Below are 16,806 nucleotides of genomic sequence, written 5' to 3' on the forward strand. Positions count from 1 at the left end.
TTGAATGGAAAAGTAGCTGAATTATCGTAAATAATATGTAAATATTTTTTGTTATATTTTTGAATATTGATGTCTTTGTCGTTTAAAAACTAGAGTATATATACTCTTTATACTAACAAATATACACTTGTCATAATCTTATAAACATATGTGATATTTATTAAATATCAAATTAATAAATAAAATTAAATTTTTTTTGTTCCTATTTAGTCTTTCATTAGAATGAATCACAAAGTAAATGCAAATTTTTACGTGAATTATCTCATATAATCAATTAGCAAAAGACACCACTTTTTGTCTAATTGATTTTCTTTAAAAAAAAACTTTCAAAAACGGTTTCCGATAGAATAGGAGAAATATAAAACTTTTTTTATAACTTTCTTTGATAAATATCATAAAGGAATAAAAAAAAGATAACAAAAAAAATCTAATGAAAAGAACCAAACTAGAAAAGTATTCGTATTTGTTCCATAGAAAATGTTGACAAAGAAAAAAAAAGAAAAGAAATTAGAAAGGTCTGAATTCAACATGGAAATTGGTAATAAAAATGGGAAAAAGATGGATATATTTCGAACTATCGTAAATAGTATGCATATATCATTTGTTATATTTTGAGATATTGTTGCTTCTGCCGTCTAAAAATTAGTGCATATATACACTTTATACTAACGGACATACACATGCTATAATCATATCCACCGTCCCGACATTTACTAAATACCAAATTACGAGATAAGATTGTGTTATTTGTCCCTACTTAGTCTTTCGTTAGAGTGAAGGGGATATGTACTCTAACTTTTTAATGGCACGAATATCAATGTCCCAAAAACATCACGAAAGGTATCTACATACTATTTACGATAGCTCAGAAATATATCTGTCCTTTTTTCTATAAAAAAATTATCCTATTAAAATATATTTAAAATATTTTTGCATCGGCTATCATTATCACTAATAAAAGTTTTTCTTACGTAAATATAAATTCCAATATGATCAATTGTATATATTACTTTACAATTTAAAAAAATAATAAATTCCAATATGATCAATTGTATATATTAACTTCACAATTTAATAATATGACCTACTTTTATTATATGACTGTGATCATCATTTATTGGTAACAAGTTGTATTTCTAATATCCAATTGCCAACAAGAGGACTCTGCGATAACTTACCTACTAACTAGAAGGTTCTTTTGTGTGTATATATGTTGCATAAATATATAGGTCTAATTTATTTCGTAAAATTAGTATCAATTTTTACTTAGATATTTTAATTAAGTTTGATTTATTTTAATATTCTATATCATATTGTATTGTATTATTTTAATATTTTTTAATAATTAGTTAAATATATAAGATATATGTAATACATTTATTGATGACGTGTTAAAGTGATAAATTAAATAAAAACACGTTGTATGTAAATTAAAAATAATTCTAAAAATAATATTTTAATAAAAAAAAGAAAGTAGCCAATGACTTAATGACATGGAGGAAAAAAATTTCTCTCTAGCATCATCAAATTTATTTTTTCATGAAAGGAATTCATGTTCGGTGATATGGTGACTTAAAAAGGCAAAAATAAAATAAAATAAAAATGATTAAATGAATCTTTCCCGCACAGATATTGAGTACATTATGTACCATCACTATATCATATCACTAAAATGTGTCATACTGGGACATTACACGAGGTGGTTGAAAAAAAATTTAATTAAGATATCTAAGTGAAAAACTGTTTCAATTTTAAAAAATCATCGATAATTCAATCATATATATATATAATATTACTACATATGTTTTGTTGGGAAGATAAATATTAATACCTAAACATAGAAAATTAATATTTGAATTATGTTGGATATTATCCTAAAAACTATCTCAACGATATAAAATATTCTGTATTTTGAATAAAGGACATAAGAATCTAACAAATTAATTAACATCAGCAAGTTATTAACGGAAACTATAATAATAAAGCCAAAATAATAACTTAACCATAAGAAGAAAAAAAAATTCATGAAAAGATGAGACCATGCAGAAAGTTGGTCTTTTCACAATTTCCTAAAAGAAAAAATGTGAAGATTTATATTGGTTGAAAAAAATGATATCATGACAAGTGGTTTTGCCATTTGTCTAAATTTTTACATGCAAAGAGACATTTGGATGTAAAGGTCTTAAGACATTAAGTATTTATCCTAATAAAAGTAATTAATAAATTTTTTTCAACTTATTTTTCCAATACATTTAGCTTCGTAAATAGTACACTTTTAAAAATAAATTCATTTGAAATAAAACAAATAACCGACCACTTTAATTTAATTTATCATATATTATAGAATTCTCAATTTTTCCAGTCAAAATTCCAAGCCAAACAAGCCTTTATTCCCCCACCCCCCCTTATCCACACCGGCCGTGGCATCACACTTCAAATATATATACACATATGAATCAAAGAAAATTCATATACACCTCTCTCAACTCTCTCTCTCTCTCTTATTCTTTCGCTTCGATTCTTCAAATATCTTTTAACCATCTGATATTCGAAACTCTCAACTATTTTTCATAGCGTCCACAAAAGTTATGTTACCAAATATGAAAATATTTACGTTTTCAAGTGAGTTTCTACCTAAGTCATGTTTGGTCAAAGGAAATGAGGTGAAATTATCCACATCAAGATTGACACTATTGGCTTGTACTATGCCTACCACCACATTTAGTCATAGTAATAGTAGTAGTAATATTAATACTACTAATACTAATAATAATAAATTAGCTACCATGTGGAGAGAAATTCAAGGATCAAGAAATTGGGAAAATTTAGTGAATCCATTGGATTCACTTCTACAAGAGGAGATTATTAGGTATGGTGAGTTTGTTGTTGCATGTTACAATGCTTTTGATCTTGATCCAAATTCAAAAAGATACTTAAATTGTAAGTATGGAAAAAATAGTATGTTAAGTAAAGTAGGGTTAGGAAAATCAGGCTATGAAATAACAAAGTACATTTATGCCACTACAAACATAAATGTTTTATCAATTGGTCAAAATTCATCACCATCTAGTAGTGGTAGATGGATAGGTTATGTTGCAGTTTCAAATGATGAAGAAACTAAGAGATTGGGCAGGAGAGACGTGCTCATCACGTTTCGAGGAACGGTTACTAGTCCTGAATGGGTAGCTAACTTGATGAGCACGTTATCTCCTGCCCGTCTTGATCCAAGTAACCTCAGGCCTGAGGTTAAGGTTGAAGCTGGATTTTTGAGTTTGTATACCTCGAAGGAGGGTGAAAGGTTTGGTCTAAGAAGTTGTCGTGAACAATTACTTTCTGAGATAGGAAGAGTTACAAATATGTATAAAAACGAAGAAATGAGTATAACTATTGGTGGACATAGCATGGGGAGTGCATTGGCCCTTTTACTAGCTTATGACATCGCGGAATTAGGGTTGAACAAACATGCAACCACAACAAGACGTGATCAACTATATAAATCATCAGTATCAGAGCCAGTATCAGAGCGAGTATCAGAGCCAGAAAGTAGCAACATATCAGTTACAGTATTTTCTTTTGGAGGTCCAAGAGTTGGCAACTCGGGGTTTAAGGAGAGATGTGAAGAGTTAGGTGTAAAAGTATTGAGAATCGTGAACGTGAATGACCCTATCACAAAGCTTCCTGGTGTTCTTCTAAACGAGAACTTTAGGGTTTTTGGTGGGAGATACGAGGTGCCCTGGAGTTATTCATGTTATACTCATATTGGAGTTGAAATCTTGTTAGATTTCTTTAACATGCAAAACCCTTCGTGTGTACATGACTTAGGAACTTATCTCAATTTGATCAAAAGTCGTCGTCATCATCATCACAAGAGCTTGCAAGTTCAAAGAGGAGAACATGAAGACATTTTCTTTAATATAGCAAAGGAGTTTTTCCTTTTAATGCTTTACTATGGAGAGTTTTTGCCATTGATCATTTGGTGATGTTGGCTAAAACTTGATCTCAACTTATGTCAAAAAGTGTAAATTAAAGTTCGTATTTCTTCCAGAGAATCTCTTAATTGTATCATAGAGAAACTTGATAGAGTTTATTTTGTATTCAAGGTAAGCTATTTCGTTCAATTTTTCTAATTTCTCTGTCCATATTTTGTCCTATCTTTCTAATTTTTTTGTTTTAATAGCGTTCGAAATCTAACATATCCTTATCAGTTTTAGATTTAAAATATACATAAAGAGTGGTGTCAACATAAGACAAATTTGACGTGTAACTTCCATCAAGCTAGGTAACATGATAAATAGAGTAAGAACTTATTATAACTAATTAAGCTATATAAATAGTATTAAGAAAAATTATATATCGTCAACGTATATAATTTAAATTCTTATTAATTATATAAAGTTAACGATAAAATTACTTTTTCTCGTACCAAATTGATATAAATCAAGATTCTCGAATGAGTAAAGATTCAAACTTTAATTTGTTCTATAGTTCAATTTATTTAATTTTTTCCAATATTGTGGGAGGATGAAAGAATATGAATTTTGCATTTTTACAATTACCCCAATTGAGTTAAAAAAAAATCTTTAAACTTAGAAAACATTAGTAAAAAAATTAATTAGTATACGGATTTTACTAATTATGTTATTATCGTTGTGAAATTTAATATTCCATTTATCTTCTTAGATGTAACACTATTCTTCTTTCATTGATAATTTCCCTTTATAAGTCGTATTTTATTTATAAATATATCGATATCATTGTAATAGATATTTAAAAATTAGAAAATATTCAAACAATAAAATCCAAAAACATAAAGCTAAATCACAAAAAAAGAAAATAAATAAAATCACCGACAACTCACTGTGGGGGGGGGGGGACGATGGGTAGGTGGAAGTAATTAATTAATAATTTTCCAACTTTAATTAATAAAATTATTGTTTTCATTTTTTTAACCAATTTTTTTCCCGATTAAACATGAAGAAAGAAGAAAATATTTTATTTTATTATTAAATAAAAATTTTATATGTACCAAACACAAGTCACATCAATCCTTAAGTTTTTTTTTTTTTTTCTCATAAAGACTATCTCTCTCTCTCTCTATATATATATGAAAAACACATGTTTTAAAAAAATTATTATATTCATATTATGTCAAAAAATTGCATTTTATTTTCATGTACCAATTAGATTCGAAGATCATGTCAATAATATAGAATGACTATTATAAAGTGTGGGATTTTTTAAAAATTAAATTTATTTTAAAATATTTTTTAAATAAATTAATCGTCAAAAATAAAAATGATAAAAATTAATAATTAATTTCTTATAGTAAATGTTATTATTTTAAAAAATAAGCGACATAGAGCTTTTTAAAAGGAATAACATAAACATCATTTACATCACTTTTCCTTTCATATTAAGTTTCTTTTTTTATTGTCTTCTTTTTTATAAATATAAAACCACCACCATATAATTAAGTTAATTCTATATTCCATTTGCTTTTCAATATCCTCTATTTATTTACTATTTATACTAGGTCAATTAAATAAATAATATGTATTTCCATATAAATTTTAAATATTATATAGTTTTTGAACTAAATAGTTTTAAAGTTATAGTTTTTGAATTAATTTAGTTTACCTGAAAAGTTAAGATAAAATTAATGTAAAGTCACATAGAATAAGTCAATGTAAGATTTTTAATAATTTATATTATCAATCAAATATATAATTTTTTTGTTTTGAACTTAATTTTGTGATTTACATCTTATTTCACATATCAAACGATTTTTGGTAATTAATTAACATACATCCTCACATCATTAAATTATTTGACTATAATAAATTCATAAAGGTTTTCATATAAAAGTATATAACTTCTTCTTAGATTGAAATATTTCAAATTAAATAATCCGTTTATTAAAATCAATTAATGTTATATAGACTTAATTTACGTTAGGAGTAGTTAAAGAAGGATAGATTTAAACCATAGTAAATGTAAATACTATTTATTATTAGTAATTGTGAATTAATATTTATGAATAACTATATAAAAGCACAATTAATAAAGAATATCATCTTTTTGTTTTGGAACATATAAATGCAATTATAAAATTATTTAGTTTTTTAAAGAATATTTTACTTCAAACTAATATCCCTATTTAAAAACTATTATGTTCATAATTTTATGATCAATATAATGAATTTAGTGTATCTTATAGTAAAATTTATGATATACTATGATTCAAAAAATTGAATTTAGCCAAAAAAGAATAGTCTTGTCTCACCCCTTTTGGCTTTAATGAAACCAATAAATATAAACTTTAATTGAATTGTTGGTGGTTGACCTTATTCACAAAAACACAATTGTAACAACAATAAAGTCTACTAGATTTTATTTTTGCCTTGATAATTAAAAACTTTATTTTTGATAATCAAAAATCTTTCACTCCAGAAATAAAAAGTAAAAATTCAATATTTTATAAAAATATGAATAGTAATAGTAACACAATAGTGAAAAAAATGGAGATATAAGTACTAGTCATTTACTAGAATTTTCGATATTTACTTCTTCAACGTCAATCAGTCACTCTTCTTACTAATACTTTTATATTCTTTGATAAGTTGGAATCATTTCACATATACAATGAGGAAGAAAACCTTCAAAGAAAAGGAAAAAAAGAGAGAAAAAATAAGTAGCGATTAGGAAATCAAATCAAGACACAAATTTAAATTCAGTCAGATTTTAATATGAGTATCGGATATAGTATAATATATGTTTTCTTTTTGGTCCACATCCAATATATTCTGTCTTAATTTACTTGATATAATTCAAATTTTAAAATGAAATAACTTAATTTTTAAATCGTAAATTTAATTATGAAATTTTTATTAAAATAAAGTTTACATTAGGTAAAATTAAGTATTTTGATAATTCGAAGACATAAAAAAAAAAGTTTTTAGAAAATTTAGGATAGAAAATAAATTTTGAAACTCGATAGGTGCTCGATACGTTGGCGAGATAAATTGAGACGGAGAGAATATATAGTCGTGATATTCCTGCGTGTAAGGTGCGCTGTCTTTGCTCTTTCCTTTACACCCTCCTTTTCTCCATTTTCTCTCTGTCTTCAACAGTCGACAGCTCCTCTCTCTCTTTCTCAAATTTTTTCCCTCTCTATATCTCTCCCTTTCTCTCTCTACATCTTCACATCTCAGATCTGATCAGGTTCGATCTCATATTCATTCGATTAGATCTTTTCATTTGGTATTTTTAGATCATTTTTGTCAATTTTCGTAATCAATTACTATGTTTTTGATGTGATTTGGATTTAGATCTGTAATTTGAGCTATTTAGTTGATTTATTGAAATGGGTTTAGCTTACATTTGTGAGTTTTTGTGTTATTTAGGTTGTGTTTGTTCCCGCTGATTTGAATTGTTTATGAAATGAAAAGTGTGAAATTATGTTGGTACCTGAATTATGTTTATTTTTTGTTTTGAAATTCTGGGTTTATGGTTGTTGAGTGCTTTGTGTATGATTTTCCGCAAAATGGGATTTTTTTTGGAATTGTTGGCGATTGTTCATTCTGAATATTTAGGTCAATGGAATTCTGGGTTTATGCTTGTTGAGTGGTTTGGTTATGATTTTACGCGAAATGGGATTTTTGAAATTGTTGGGATTGTTGATTCATGGAAATAAACATTTTGTATAGTTGATCCTTAAGTAATTTGAGATTGAGGTGTAGTTGGTTGATTGATTTAGTATGCCAATATAGAAGGATTCATTTGGTTCTTTGGCGTTATGCTGGAAAATGAAATAATTGAATGTGTTCGGTGATAGTAATAGGATAAAGGGACACGTGGATATAATCGGTTTTGTTTTGTTCCTGCAGACATCACTTGAGTGATTGGGGGTTAAGAATACAATATCCAAATGAAGAAAGCATTTGATCAAACCGTGCGGGACCTGTAAGTTTTTTGCCAATTCAAATCTTACACTTTTTCAAAGTAACTGGTGTAGAAATATCTCTGCCAGACTAGTCACTTGGCGTTTTTCATATCTCTATCTGCGAATTTTCGTAACGTATGGAGAAAATAGCACGTGATTGATTTTGTTGATGTTTAGTCTTTGATTTGCTATGTTGCTCCAACTCTTTAAAAATACCACAACTCGCATGTTGGATCCTCAAACACGAATCCAAGGGTATTTTTGAAGAGTCCAAGCAAATAGTTGATTTTTTCACTTTGAATCTTTTGTTTATATGCCATTTGTTGCTTTCACTTTTTCCTTGCAGCAAAAGAGGAGTGAATAAAAAGGTTCTTAAAGTCCCTTCAATAGAACAAAAAGTAAGTTCTATTTGTCCATTTCTTTATTCTTTTGTGTCTTTTTGTCAGTGCAATGTATTTCATATTCCAGCAGTGCCAAAATATATTGTTTTAAGCAAAAGTTAGAGACTTTATTTAACTGAGGTCAATCTAGGACAGGGATAGACCTACGTCAACATTATCCCACTTTTGAAACACTTAGATAAGTACATGTACTATAATGTAGTATGTACACTGATTCAAAATTAAGAATACATCAAATCTTTAGTGTGAGGCTTGAGGTTGCAACTAACTACTTTGTAGGCAAAGAGTGCACCAACCTACACGTCGAAGAAGTGCATTTTGATTCTGATCCTTTGAGAAATGTTTTAGTAAATATGTATGCAAAGCAACATCATAAGCCTCTGGAAATATAAAAGAAGAAATCATGGGGAGTAACTACAAAAAAGAGATGGTCAAAACCTTTTTATCAAAGAGATGTTCCAAGGTGAAGAACTAATATAGATATTAGATAGTCCTATTGACCTCTCTCACAGATAGACTTTGAGTTTGCTTTATTTATTCATGGAACAGAGGTGATGGCTTTGAAAGTGACGCACATACTTGTGTTTGCTGAAGAGCTATGTTGCTCGTACTCTCCAAAAATGCTGCCTCACCCCGTGTCGAATCCTCCAGAAGTACACTATTTTTGGAGGATCCGACATGCACCCATTGGCATTTTTGAAGAGTTTGGGCAACATAGCTGAGGAGGCATGTTGCCTGGAGCTGAGTTTCATGCCTTCATTCAAGTAGAGCATATTGTTTTGAAGTGCTTGTTCTAGTTATGCACCAAACATACCTAGTCACCATGGCTAGCCTTTCTTGTGAGATGATTCTTTTTTTTCTGAAAATATGGTTTGTTTTTCTGAAACTGTGAGACGATTCTCTTTTATGCCACTTAAATAATGTGAATAGCTTTAACAGTATTAAAACCATGAGTGCTTGGCTGATTGCTCTCTTCTTGCCAATAGTAGTAAAGATATGGCAGTATCAAATCTGTTTTGAGTTTATGGAACACATATTGGTATAATGATAGGATTAAGGAGAAGGAAAAGATCTTTACGTAACTTGAGTCTTCTGCAATAATTGACTCTTCCTTAGTTCCAGCATTGGTAGCCTTTCTGGTTTGTGGTTGTGTTTAAGTTATTTTTCTTTACTTGGGTTTCTTACCTTATGGAATGTAAGGTTATTTCAGTGCCGCACTAAGGCCCCAAAAGCCTATTTGTATGCACATTTGTTTGCTGCTGAATAAGTGTTCAAAGTGGACGCATGAAAATCTCATTTCTCCTCTCTTTGGCGGACCTCGTGTTCAATATTTTTGGTGTTCAATATGTTAGATGGTAGAACGGAAGTTTCCAAATGTGTAGAAGGTCAAGATACTGTTCTCAATGATTTGATTATCTTTCTATTTGGTTTCTTTCAAGGTTCTAGATGCAACTAGCAATGAGCCCTGGGGTCCCCATGGATCACTTCTTGCAGATATTGCTCAGGCTTCAAGGAACTAGTAAGCTTAAGTCATCTTAGTCGATATATATAAAAAATTATTTTATTTATTTATTATCTATATGTGAGATTTAATTTTTTGAAATTTGCAGTCATGAGTACCAAATGATTATGTCTGTGGTCTGGAAGCGTATCAATGATACTGGAAAAAATTGGCGTCATGTTTACAAGGTTTGTGCTGCTTGAATTTGCTTACTCTTTCTAGCTAAATTTGGACTTATTATGTCTGATAATGTTTCTTGAATCTTTCTCTGTTCAAGGTTACTCTGCCCTCTTTGTTAGACAAAGATACATACAACATGCTTGCTTGCTTTCATGCATTTTAATAAACACTAGATGCAAAAGTGCTTCATAAATCCTGTATCTAATGTTTGACTATGAATTTCAGGGTTTAACCGTTTTGGAATATTTGGTAGCCCATGGGTCTGAACGTGTCGTAGATGATATACGGGAACATGCTTACCAAATATCTGTAAGTTTCTTCATTCTTGTTAAATTTTTAGTCTTATGAGATATTTTGCCAAATTGTAGAATCTGGGGAAAACAATAAAGTACTGTCTTCATCTTCTCTTTGCCCAGACACTGTCTGATTTTCAATATATCGACTCCAGTGGGAGAGACCAGGGAAGCAATGTCAGAAAGAAATCTCAGAGCCTTGTGGTTCTTGTTAATGATAAGGAAAGAATTCAGGAAGTACGCCAAAAGGCAGCTTCTAATAGGGACAAGTAAGTAACTTATTCACTTGGTTTTCTACAAAAATTCTGCTTCAGTCATATCCGTCTCTTCTGTATCCAGTCATGCATGTATTTCTGCCACAACTAGGAATTCTAGACTTCACATTTCTCCCTTCCCCTCCCTTCCCCTCCCTTCTTCCATGCGGTGTTGTCAAACAGCTGCTTCATATGCTCTTTAACCCTCCACCTAGATCAGCTCAGGCTAGGAGCTCGGCTCAACAAAACCTTCAAGTGGGGCTCTTGATCTTCGCTTAAAGGGCATCAGTAGTTAAAATCGCCGTCAAAATAATATGTTAATTTGCATACAATATCATTGTTGTTTGTTTTTGAGTTTGTCTCTTGTATAAAATTATTTTCTTCTTTTTTACGCTAGGGTATGCTTTCGTTGCATTTTCTTGCACAAAACCCCGACAAGAAAAGGTTTCTTCTTGCGTTTTTCGCCTTCGACAAACCACACCCCTTCCCCCCCCACAAAAAGGATTTTTTAAAAATATAAAGGAGTTGTACTTTATCCCCTTTATAAGCATTCCTTTTTAAGACTACATCTTACTTTATTTGCCAGCATGATATTCTATATTCTCTCCCTAGTTAATTTTATTGGTTAAATATTGTTTCTGTACTTCAATTTACTGGCCCCGGTACCAATGAGTTCCTTGGTTCAAGTGAGATTGTCTTGACATAAAACTGTGTATGAGTATGTCTACATTTTTGATAGTGTTTTATCCAAACCAACATATATTACTAAAAAAATAAGATTTTCTCAAGCTTTCTATATTTGAGAGGAAACATCCTGTCTAATGTCTACACGCTATGTATGCTCAAGCATGTGAATATTTGGAATGCCTAATTCAAGTGTACCATAATTGAAAAATAAGATTTTTTCACATGCTACTTGTGCACCCAGCTCTGTATCCAATATTTGTCTTTGTGTGATGTCCTGTTTATATAAGTACCTCTGTTTTCTGATGTACCCATTGAGAGTTAACAGGTCCCTTTTGGAAAGTGAGTTGAATGCTATTTCAGATATTTTAAGGAGTCTTGCCTTGTACTTGAATTTGCCTGTCAGATATCATTAGATCAACATTTTAGAAGTGCATTTCGACAAGCTTTGTCTGTTACTAAGGGATGAAAATAATTTCTGGTACTTCTCGAAAGGGAGAGAGAGGGAGAGTATTAAAATCAACTTGTTAAAAAGCTCAAGTTCTAGCTATCTATATTTAGGGACATCACAAATATTATGAAGTCTACATTCATTTTGAAGTGCTCATTTTTTTTTAGTTTAAGGAATTAATTTCTTATTGATACAATAGTATCACAAAAAATTAGCTATACCTATGACTGTTCTAAGCTATACGTATGACTATATTCTGATGACAACCGTAGCCATTTAATTTCTTATTTTAGTGGTACTGTCTACAAAGCTAACGTGTTCTGACAAATTTTATCATCTTGATAGATTCCGCAACACGTCAGCTGGCGGTATGTATCGCCCTGGTTCACAATCAGGTTCAGGAGGATATGGTGACAGATTTGATGAGGATCGTTATGGAGGAAGAGATGATGAAAGAAATGGTTATGGGAGGGAAAGGGAATGGGGCTACAGAGATGAAGACAAAAATGGCAGATATGGAGACTCAAACAGCCGTGATGGGGATCGCTATGGTAGAGATTATGATGACCGCAGCCGAGATGGAAACAAAGATGATGATTATCGTGGAAGAAGTCGGAGCACTGATGATTATAATTATGGATCAAGAAGTAGAAGTTCTGACCGGTACAGGGATCACACCAATGATGACGATGGTCAATATTCTTCTAGGTTTGTCTTCTCACCTTTTGTTTAAATAGGCACATGTTTTTGTAATTTGTTACTAGTTAGATGATTTTAATAGAAATGAATAAAATTCTGCAAACCAGGGTAATTTCTGTTGCCATTACTCTGAAATTGATGTGTATTATCTGCACATTTATTAAGTTTTTGATCCTTGCCTGTGACATTAATTTGATCATCATGACCAACAAAGGAAGTGGTGCTAGGGCTGAGGCTCGTTCTCAGGATGGATCGTATTATTACTGTGCTCTAATATTATTCTAATATAATTTCGTCATTAAGTATTCTTTTATAGAAAATGTTCTTATTTATTTGCCAAGGTTTACATGTTTGATTCAACTGTTGTGAGTAGGCCGCTTGAAAGGAGGTTTTCTGAGCAGAACCTTAGTGCACCTCCTAGTTATGAGGAAGCCGTTGGTGGTTCACGAAGCCCAACACACAGTGAAAGGTAATAGTTGTGAAAAAGGATCTTTTTTTCCTCATTTATTTTCTTGAAATTTTTATATTGATGTTATTATCATATGTCAAAAGGGATGTAGAAACTTCTTCAGCATCTGCGCCCAAATCTTCTTCTCCTCATGCAAGTGCCAGTCCGAGCCCAGTCACTGTGCCTGCTCCTGCACCAGCTACTGCTCCACCACCAGCTCCAGCCGCAGCTACTGCTTCACCACCATCTCCAGCAGCAGCTACTGCCCCACCACCAGAAAACACGGTTGCTGAGAGTTTTGATGAATTTGATCCCCGTGCATCTTTTACAGCAGGTAAAACAACCCTCACTAAGGAGTAACTGCCAAATTAGTGCTTGATGTTTGAGTCGATACTGGTTTTCCATTTTGTCTTCAGTAACTAGATTTCCTTGAATGTGGTACTTTGAGAAAGTAACTTGCACTTTATCTGCCGGTCAAATCTTGCGGCAGGAAGTGTTGCTTGATTGAATAAACAATTGGGACCAACCAGACTCTAAAAGTAATGATTTTGGTAGAAGTATTAGATAATTCAAATGTGTGAAAACATTTTTGGTAGAGTTGGCTGAAGTTGGAAATTGCATGTTTGTTTTAGGAAGGAAAATTAAAACACACAGGATGTTTTTAGACATAGGCTGTGCTGGTACAGGTATAACTTGTACGATTAAGATGGTCCATCTTTTTGCATAAGGAGAATTATTACAGTATATATCTTTTAAGATCCACCTTTTCACTCAATTTCTGTTCCTTAGAAACCAAAATTAACGTATGGCCACTTCATTTACATGCACCTTTTATCTTCTCATCTTAATAAAGCCCTATCAGTCTTTAACTTGAGTTCTGTCAGCAGAAAAAGAATCTTATTTGAGGATACCCTCTGCAAAGAGCCTTAATGCATAATTAATACCAACCTGAAGTTTGCATTGGAACTGAGTGACTTTAAGGATCAATGTCCTGTATTTTGTGCATGTATATAAACCAGTTTCATCAGTACTGAGCACAAGATTGTAAGGTGTAGCAATTTAATGAAAGATGCTCAGATTTCCTTTATAGAGCACAAGCAAATTGCTCTGTTGTGTATTCAAGCTAATTTTACTAGTACTTGCAACAAGATGATTTGTTCACCATTCTAATGCAAGTTACTTTTCTCCTGTATGCGCAGCGCCCCCAGTTCCATCAAATGGTCCCGTGTCAACTACTTCTGGCGGCGAAATGGATTTACTTGGTTCTTTATGTGATCCATTCTCCAATGCATTAGCCCTTGTACCTGCAGCTTCGAGTGCTTCCGAGGTTAATCCATCTGGGACCACTGGTACTGAGACCACGTTTGGGGAAGCATCATCAGTATCTACTGGTTCTAACCAGGTGGATAAGACAATACATTTGATGTCTTAACCATCTGTTTTGTGTTGCAACATATATGATCCTGCCCTTCCACATATAACTTAATGAAATATGTGTTTTTTCTTGCAGATGTTCGAGGATCCTTTTGGTGATGGTCCTTTTAGGGCTATGACCTCAAATAATGTGCAAACTCATCTGCAGAACACTACTCCATCTTTCCATCCAAATCCAAATCAAAGCCCTGAGCTTCCTCAATCAGCCCTTCAGGGTGCTGAGATCTCAAATGCAACATATAGTCAGTTTGATCCAACTAATATGCAATATGCTCAGCAGGAGCTGTCCACCTCGAACCAGGAGATCGATATACTGGCTGATATTCTCCCACCATCTGGTCCTTCACCTCCTGGTGATCATGCAATCTCAAGTGTCCAACCTGCAACACAGACAGGTTTTGAGTCTTATGGTGGACCAACTTCACAACAGACAGGTTACATGGCACCTCCTGGCCAGGCTGGAGCACTGACAGTTTTTGCAGTTCAACCTGGCCAACAGTCTCCACAAACCAATTTTCCAATTCAAGGTCAGACTGCATCTTCAGTGGGCTTTTCTGGTCAAGCAAACAATTCTCCATCCTATGGAGGCTACCCAACTCAACCTGGTCAAGCGTCACAGACTGGTTTTGGACCCACAGGTGGTCAACCCACATCTGGTTTCCAACCTGCAGCAGGTTACTTTCCACAGTCTGGTTATCAGATTCCTGCCGGCTCCTCTGTGCAGAGCAATGCCAATGCTGGTGGTTACAACACAGGATTAGGATCTACAGGTCCATTTGGTAACCAAATGGGTCAAACATCTGCTGGACAACCCTACCTTTCACAGCCAACTGGTGCAACCCACATGCCCTCACAGATGCATCTTCAATCTTCACAAAATCAAACAAGTAATGCTCTAGTGCTGACACAAACTACTCCAGCTTCAACAGCTCTTGTCGCCAACACCCAACCAGCCAAAGACAAATTCGAGACAAAGTCTACCGTTTGGGCAGATACATTGAGCCGTGGACTGGTCAATTTGAACATTTCTGGAAGTAAGTGTTTTCTTTTGTGATCTATGTGAATATCTTTCTTTGTTCCCTTGTTCATGACATTGCAATTTTTGTTATGCAGCTAAAACAAATCCATTAGCTGATATCGGAGTTGATTTTGATGCTATTAATCGCAAGGAGAAAAGGATGGAGAAACCCAGTACAGCCCCCGTGATATCAACTATTAACATGGGCAAAGCAATGGGTTCAGGTACCGGAGTTGGCCGAGCTGGTGCAGGTGCACTACGGGCTCCACCAAACCCAATGGTAGGTTCTGGCATGGGCATGGGTATGGGTGGTATGGGTATGGCTGGTGGTGGTCCTGGCATGGGAGCATATGGAGGAGGGAACCAGCCTTATCGCGGCATGGGGATGAACAGACCTATGAACAACATGGGCATGGGAATGAACACGGGTCAAGGATTTCAGATGCAACAGCCTTCCGGATTCCCCCCTGGACCTGGAGCTCCCATGCAGGGAGGTTACAATCCGCGAATGGGCATGGGTCCCTATGGCCAACAACCATATGGTGGAGGATACCAATGAAATTTAGCCCAATTCTGAAAGTAAGAAACCTTTGTGTCATATTATCGGGAATGTTTACTAGTCGGTAAGCCTATTGAACTCACCACTCACCCTCTGTTGTAGAGTTGATACTTTTTGGGTGCCTGTAGTTTTCCATGATAAAAGTTATAGAGGAGAGTATATGTTGATTCCTTTTCTTCAACTTTGTTCTGCAATTGCATTTCCTTTTTATCTGCCATTTTGGGGTCAAAGATTGCTCACAGGGCCCCTTGTAATGTTTTGCTGTTGTGCCTTTGTACACACTCGAGGATCACTTGTTTATGGTGTTCCTCTTTTTGCCACTTGATCATATATCATTCATATTCATTTTCATATATTATTACAAGTAGTGGGAAGTCACAAAAGTAAAAGTTGAAATACTATTTTGCCCTATCTTAATTCAAAATGTTATAATATATGTAAGCAATTAAATATTAAATAATTGATATATTATATTATATTAAATACTAAAAATGACAAGGTGTTTTAAAACACATTTTAAGTATGTCTCTCCATTCTCCAACATAACTTTTGACTTGTAAATATTATGTGCCTGAGGTAAAATAATTATTGACAAATAACTAATTCGTCTTCCATAACTAAGAAGAAAAAAGAAATTGATTTCGTCAATTATACAAAATGCTTAAGCACGAAGATTGCAGATTAAGGTAAAAGGTTGTATTGGAGTGTTCTTTCGCTTTTTGAAGGGTTTAAACTTAGTAGTGTCTGTCGTAGTAGTACTCTTATTCTTGTACTGTCTTCCTTTTGCTTTCTACCACCAAATATTTTTATGGTGTTTCGGTTATTGCACTTTTTTGTTGTTATTGTTTTTCATAATCGTATTATATTATATCCTCTTTATTGACATTTTTCTTTTTTATATTTACTCTAATTTTCTATATTGTATATGTATATGTTATGATA

The 16,806-nt window shown here is 32.7% G+C and overlaps 2 protein-coding genes across 3 annotated transcripts; both read left to right on the plus strand.

The window, feature by feature from the left end:
- The first annotated feature begins 2,493 nt into the window (after positions 1-2,493).
- On the plus strand, positions 2,494-4,186 carry LOC101261798 (phospholipase A1-Ialpha2, chloroplastic-like). The gene has a single exon (XM_010316435.4). The coding sequence runs from the start codon at positions 2,589-2,591 to the stop codon at positions 3,978-3,980; it is 1,392 nt and encodes a 463-aa protein (XP_010314737.1). The 5' UTR covers positions 2,494-2,588; the 3' UTR covers positions 3,981-4,186.
- Positions 4,187-7,024: 2,838 nt separating this feature from the next.
- Positions 7,025-16,217, plus strand: LOC101253169 (clathrin interactor EPSIN 2). Of its 2 annotated transcripts, none has more exons than XM_004252916.4 (13): positions 7,025-7,221; positions 7,887-7,962; positions 8,289-8,340; positions 9,783-9,862; positions 9,954-10,032; positions 10,250-10,333; positions 10,441-10,586; positions 12,052-12,414; positions 12,779-12,874; positions 12,958-13,187; positions 14,053-14,255; positions 14,364-15,321; positions 15,401-16,217. In XM_004252916.4, exons 2-13 carry the CDS (start codon positions 7,928-7,930, stop codon positions 15,862-15,864), a joined length of 2,790 nt encoding a protein of 929 aa, XP_004252964.1. In that variant the 5' UTR covers positions 7,025-7,221; positions 7,887-7,927; the 3' UTR covers positions 15,865-16,217. The 2 variants fall into 2 exon arrangements, with proteins under 2 accessions (XP_004252964.1, XP_069148380.1); XM_069292279.1 differs by having other exon boundaries at positions 7,069-7,221; positions 8,289-8,806; positions 8,893-9,862.
- The last annotated feature ends 589 nt before the right edge of the window (positions 16,218-16,806 follow it).

This window comes from Solanum lycopersicum, chromosome 12 (assembly GCF_036512215.1).
Source record: "Solanum lycopersicum chromosome 12, SLM_r2.1".
In the NCBI taxonomy this organism is placed as follows: Eukaryota; Viridiplantae; Streptophyta; class Magnoliopsida; order Solanales; family Solanaceae; genus Solanum; species Solanum lycopersicum.

What these genes read in the sequence shown, in the direction of transcription:
- LOC101261798 (XM_010316435.4), top strand. Translation starts at nt 2,589, where the DNA reads ATGTTACCAAATATGAAAATATTTACGTTTTCAAGTGAGTTTCTACCT.
- LOC101253169 (XM_004252916.4), top strand. Translation starts at nt 7,928, where the DNA reads ATGAAGAAAGCATTTGATCAAACCGTGCGGGACCT. An exon ending in GATCAAACCGTGCGGGACCT is followed by an intron (nt 7,963 to 8,288) that starts GTAAGTTTTTTG and finishes TTTTCCTTGCAG; the next exon opens with CAAAAGAGGAGTGAATAAAA. An exon ending in GCAGCTTCTAATAGGGACAA is followed by an intron (nt 10,587 to 12,051) that starts GTAAGTAACTTA and finishes TCATCTTGATAG; the next exon opens with ATTCCGCAACACGTCAGCTG.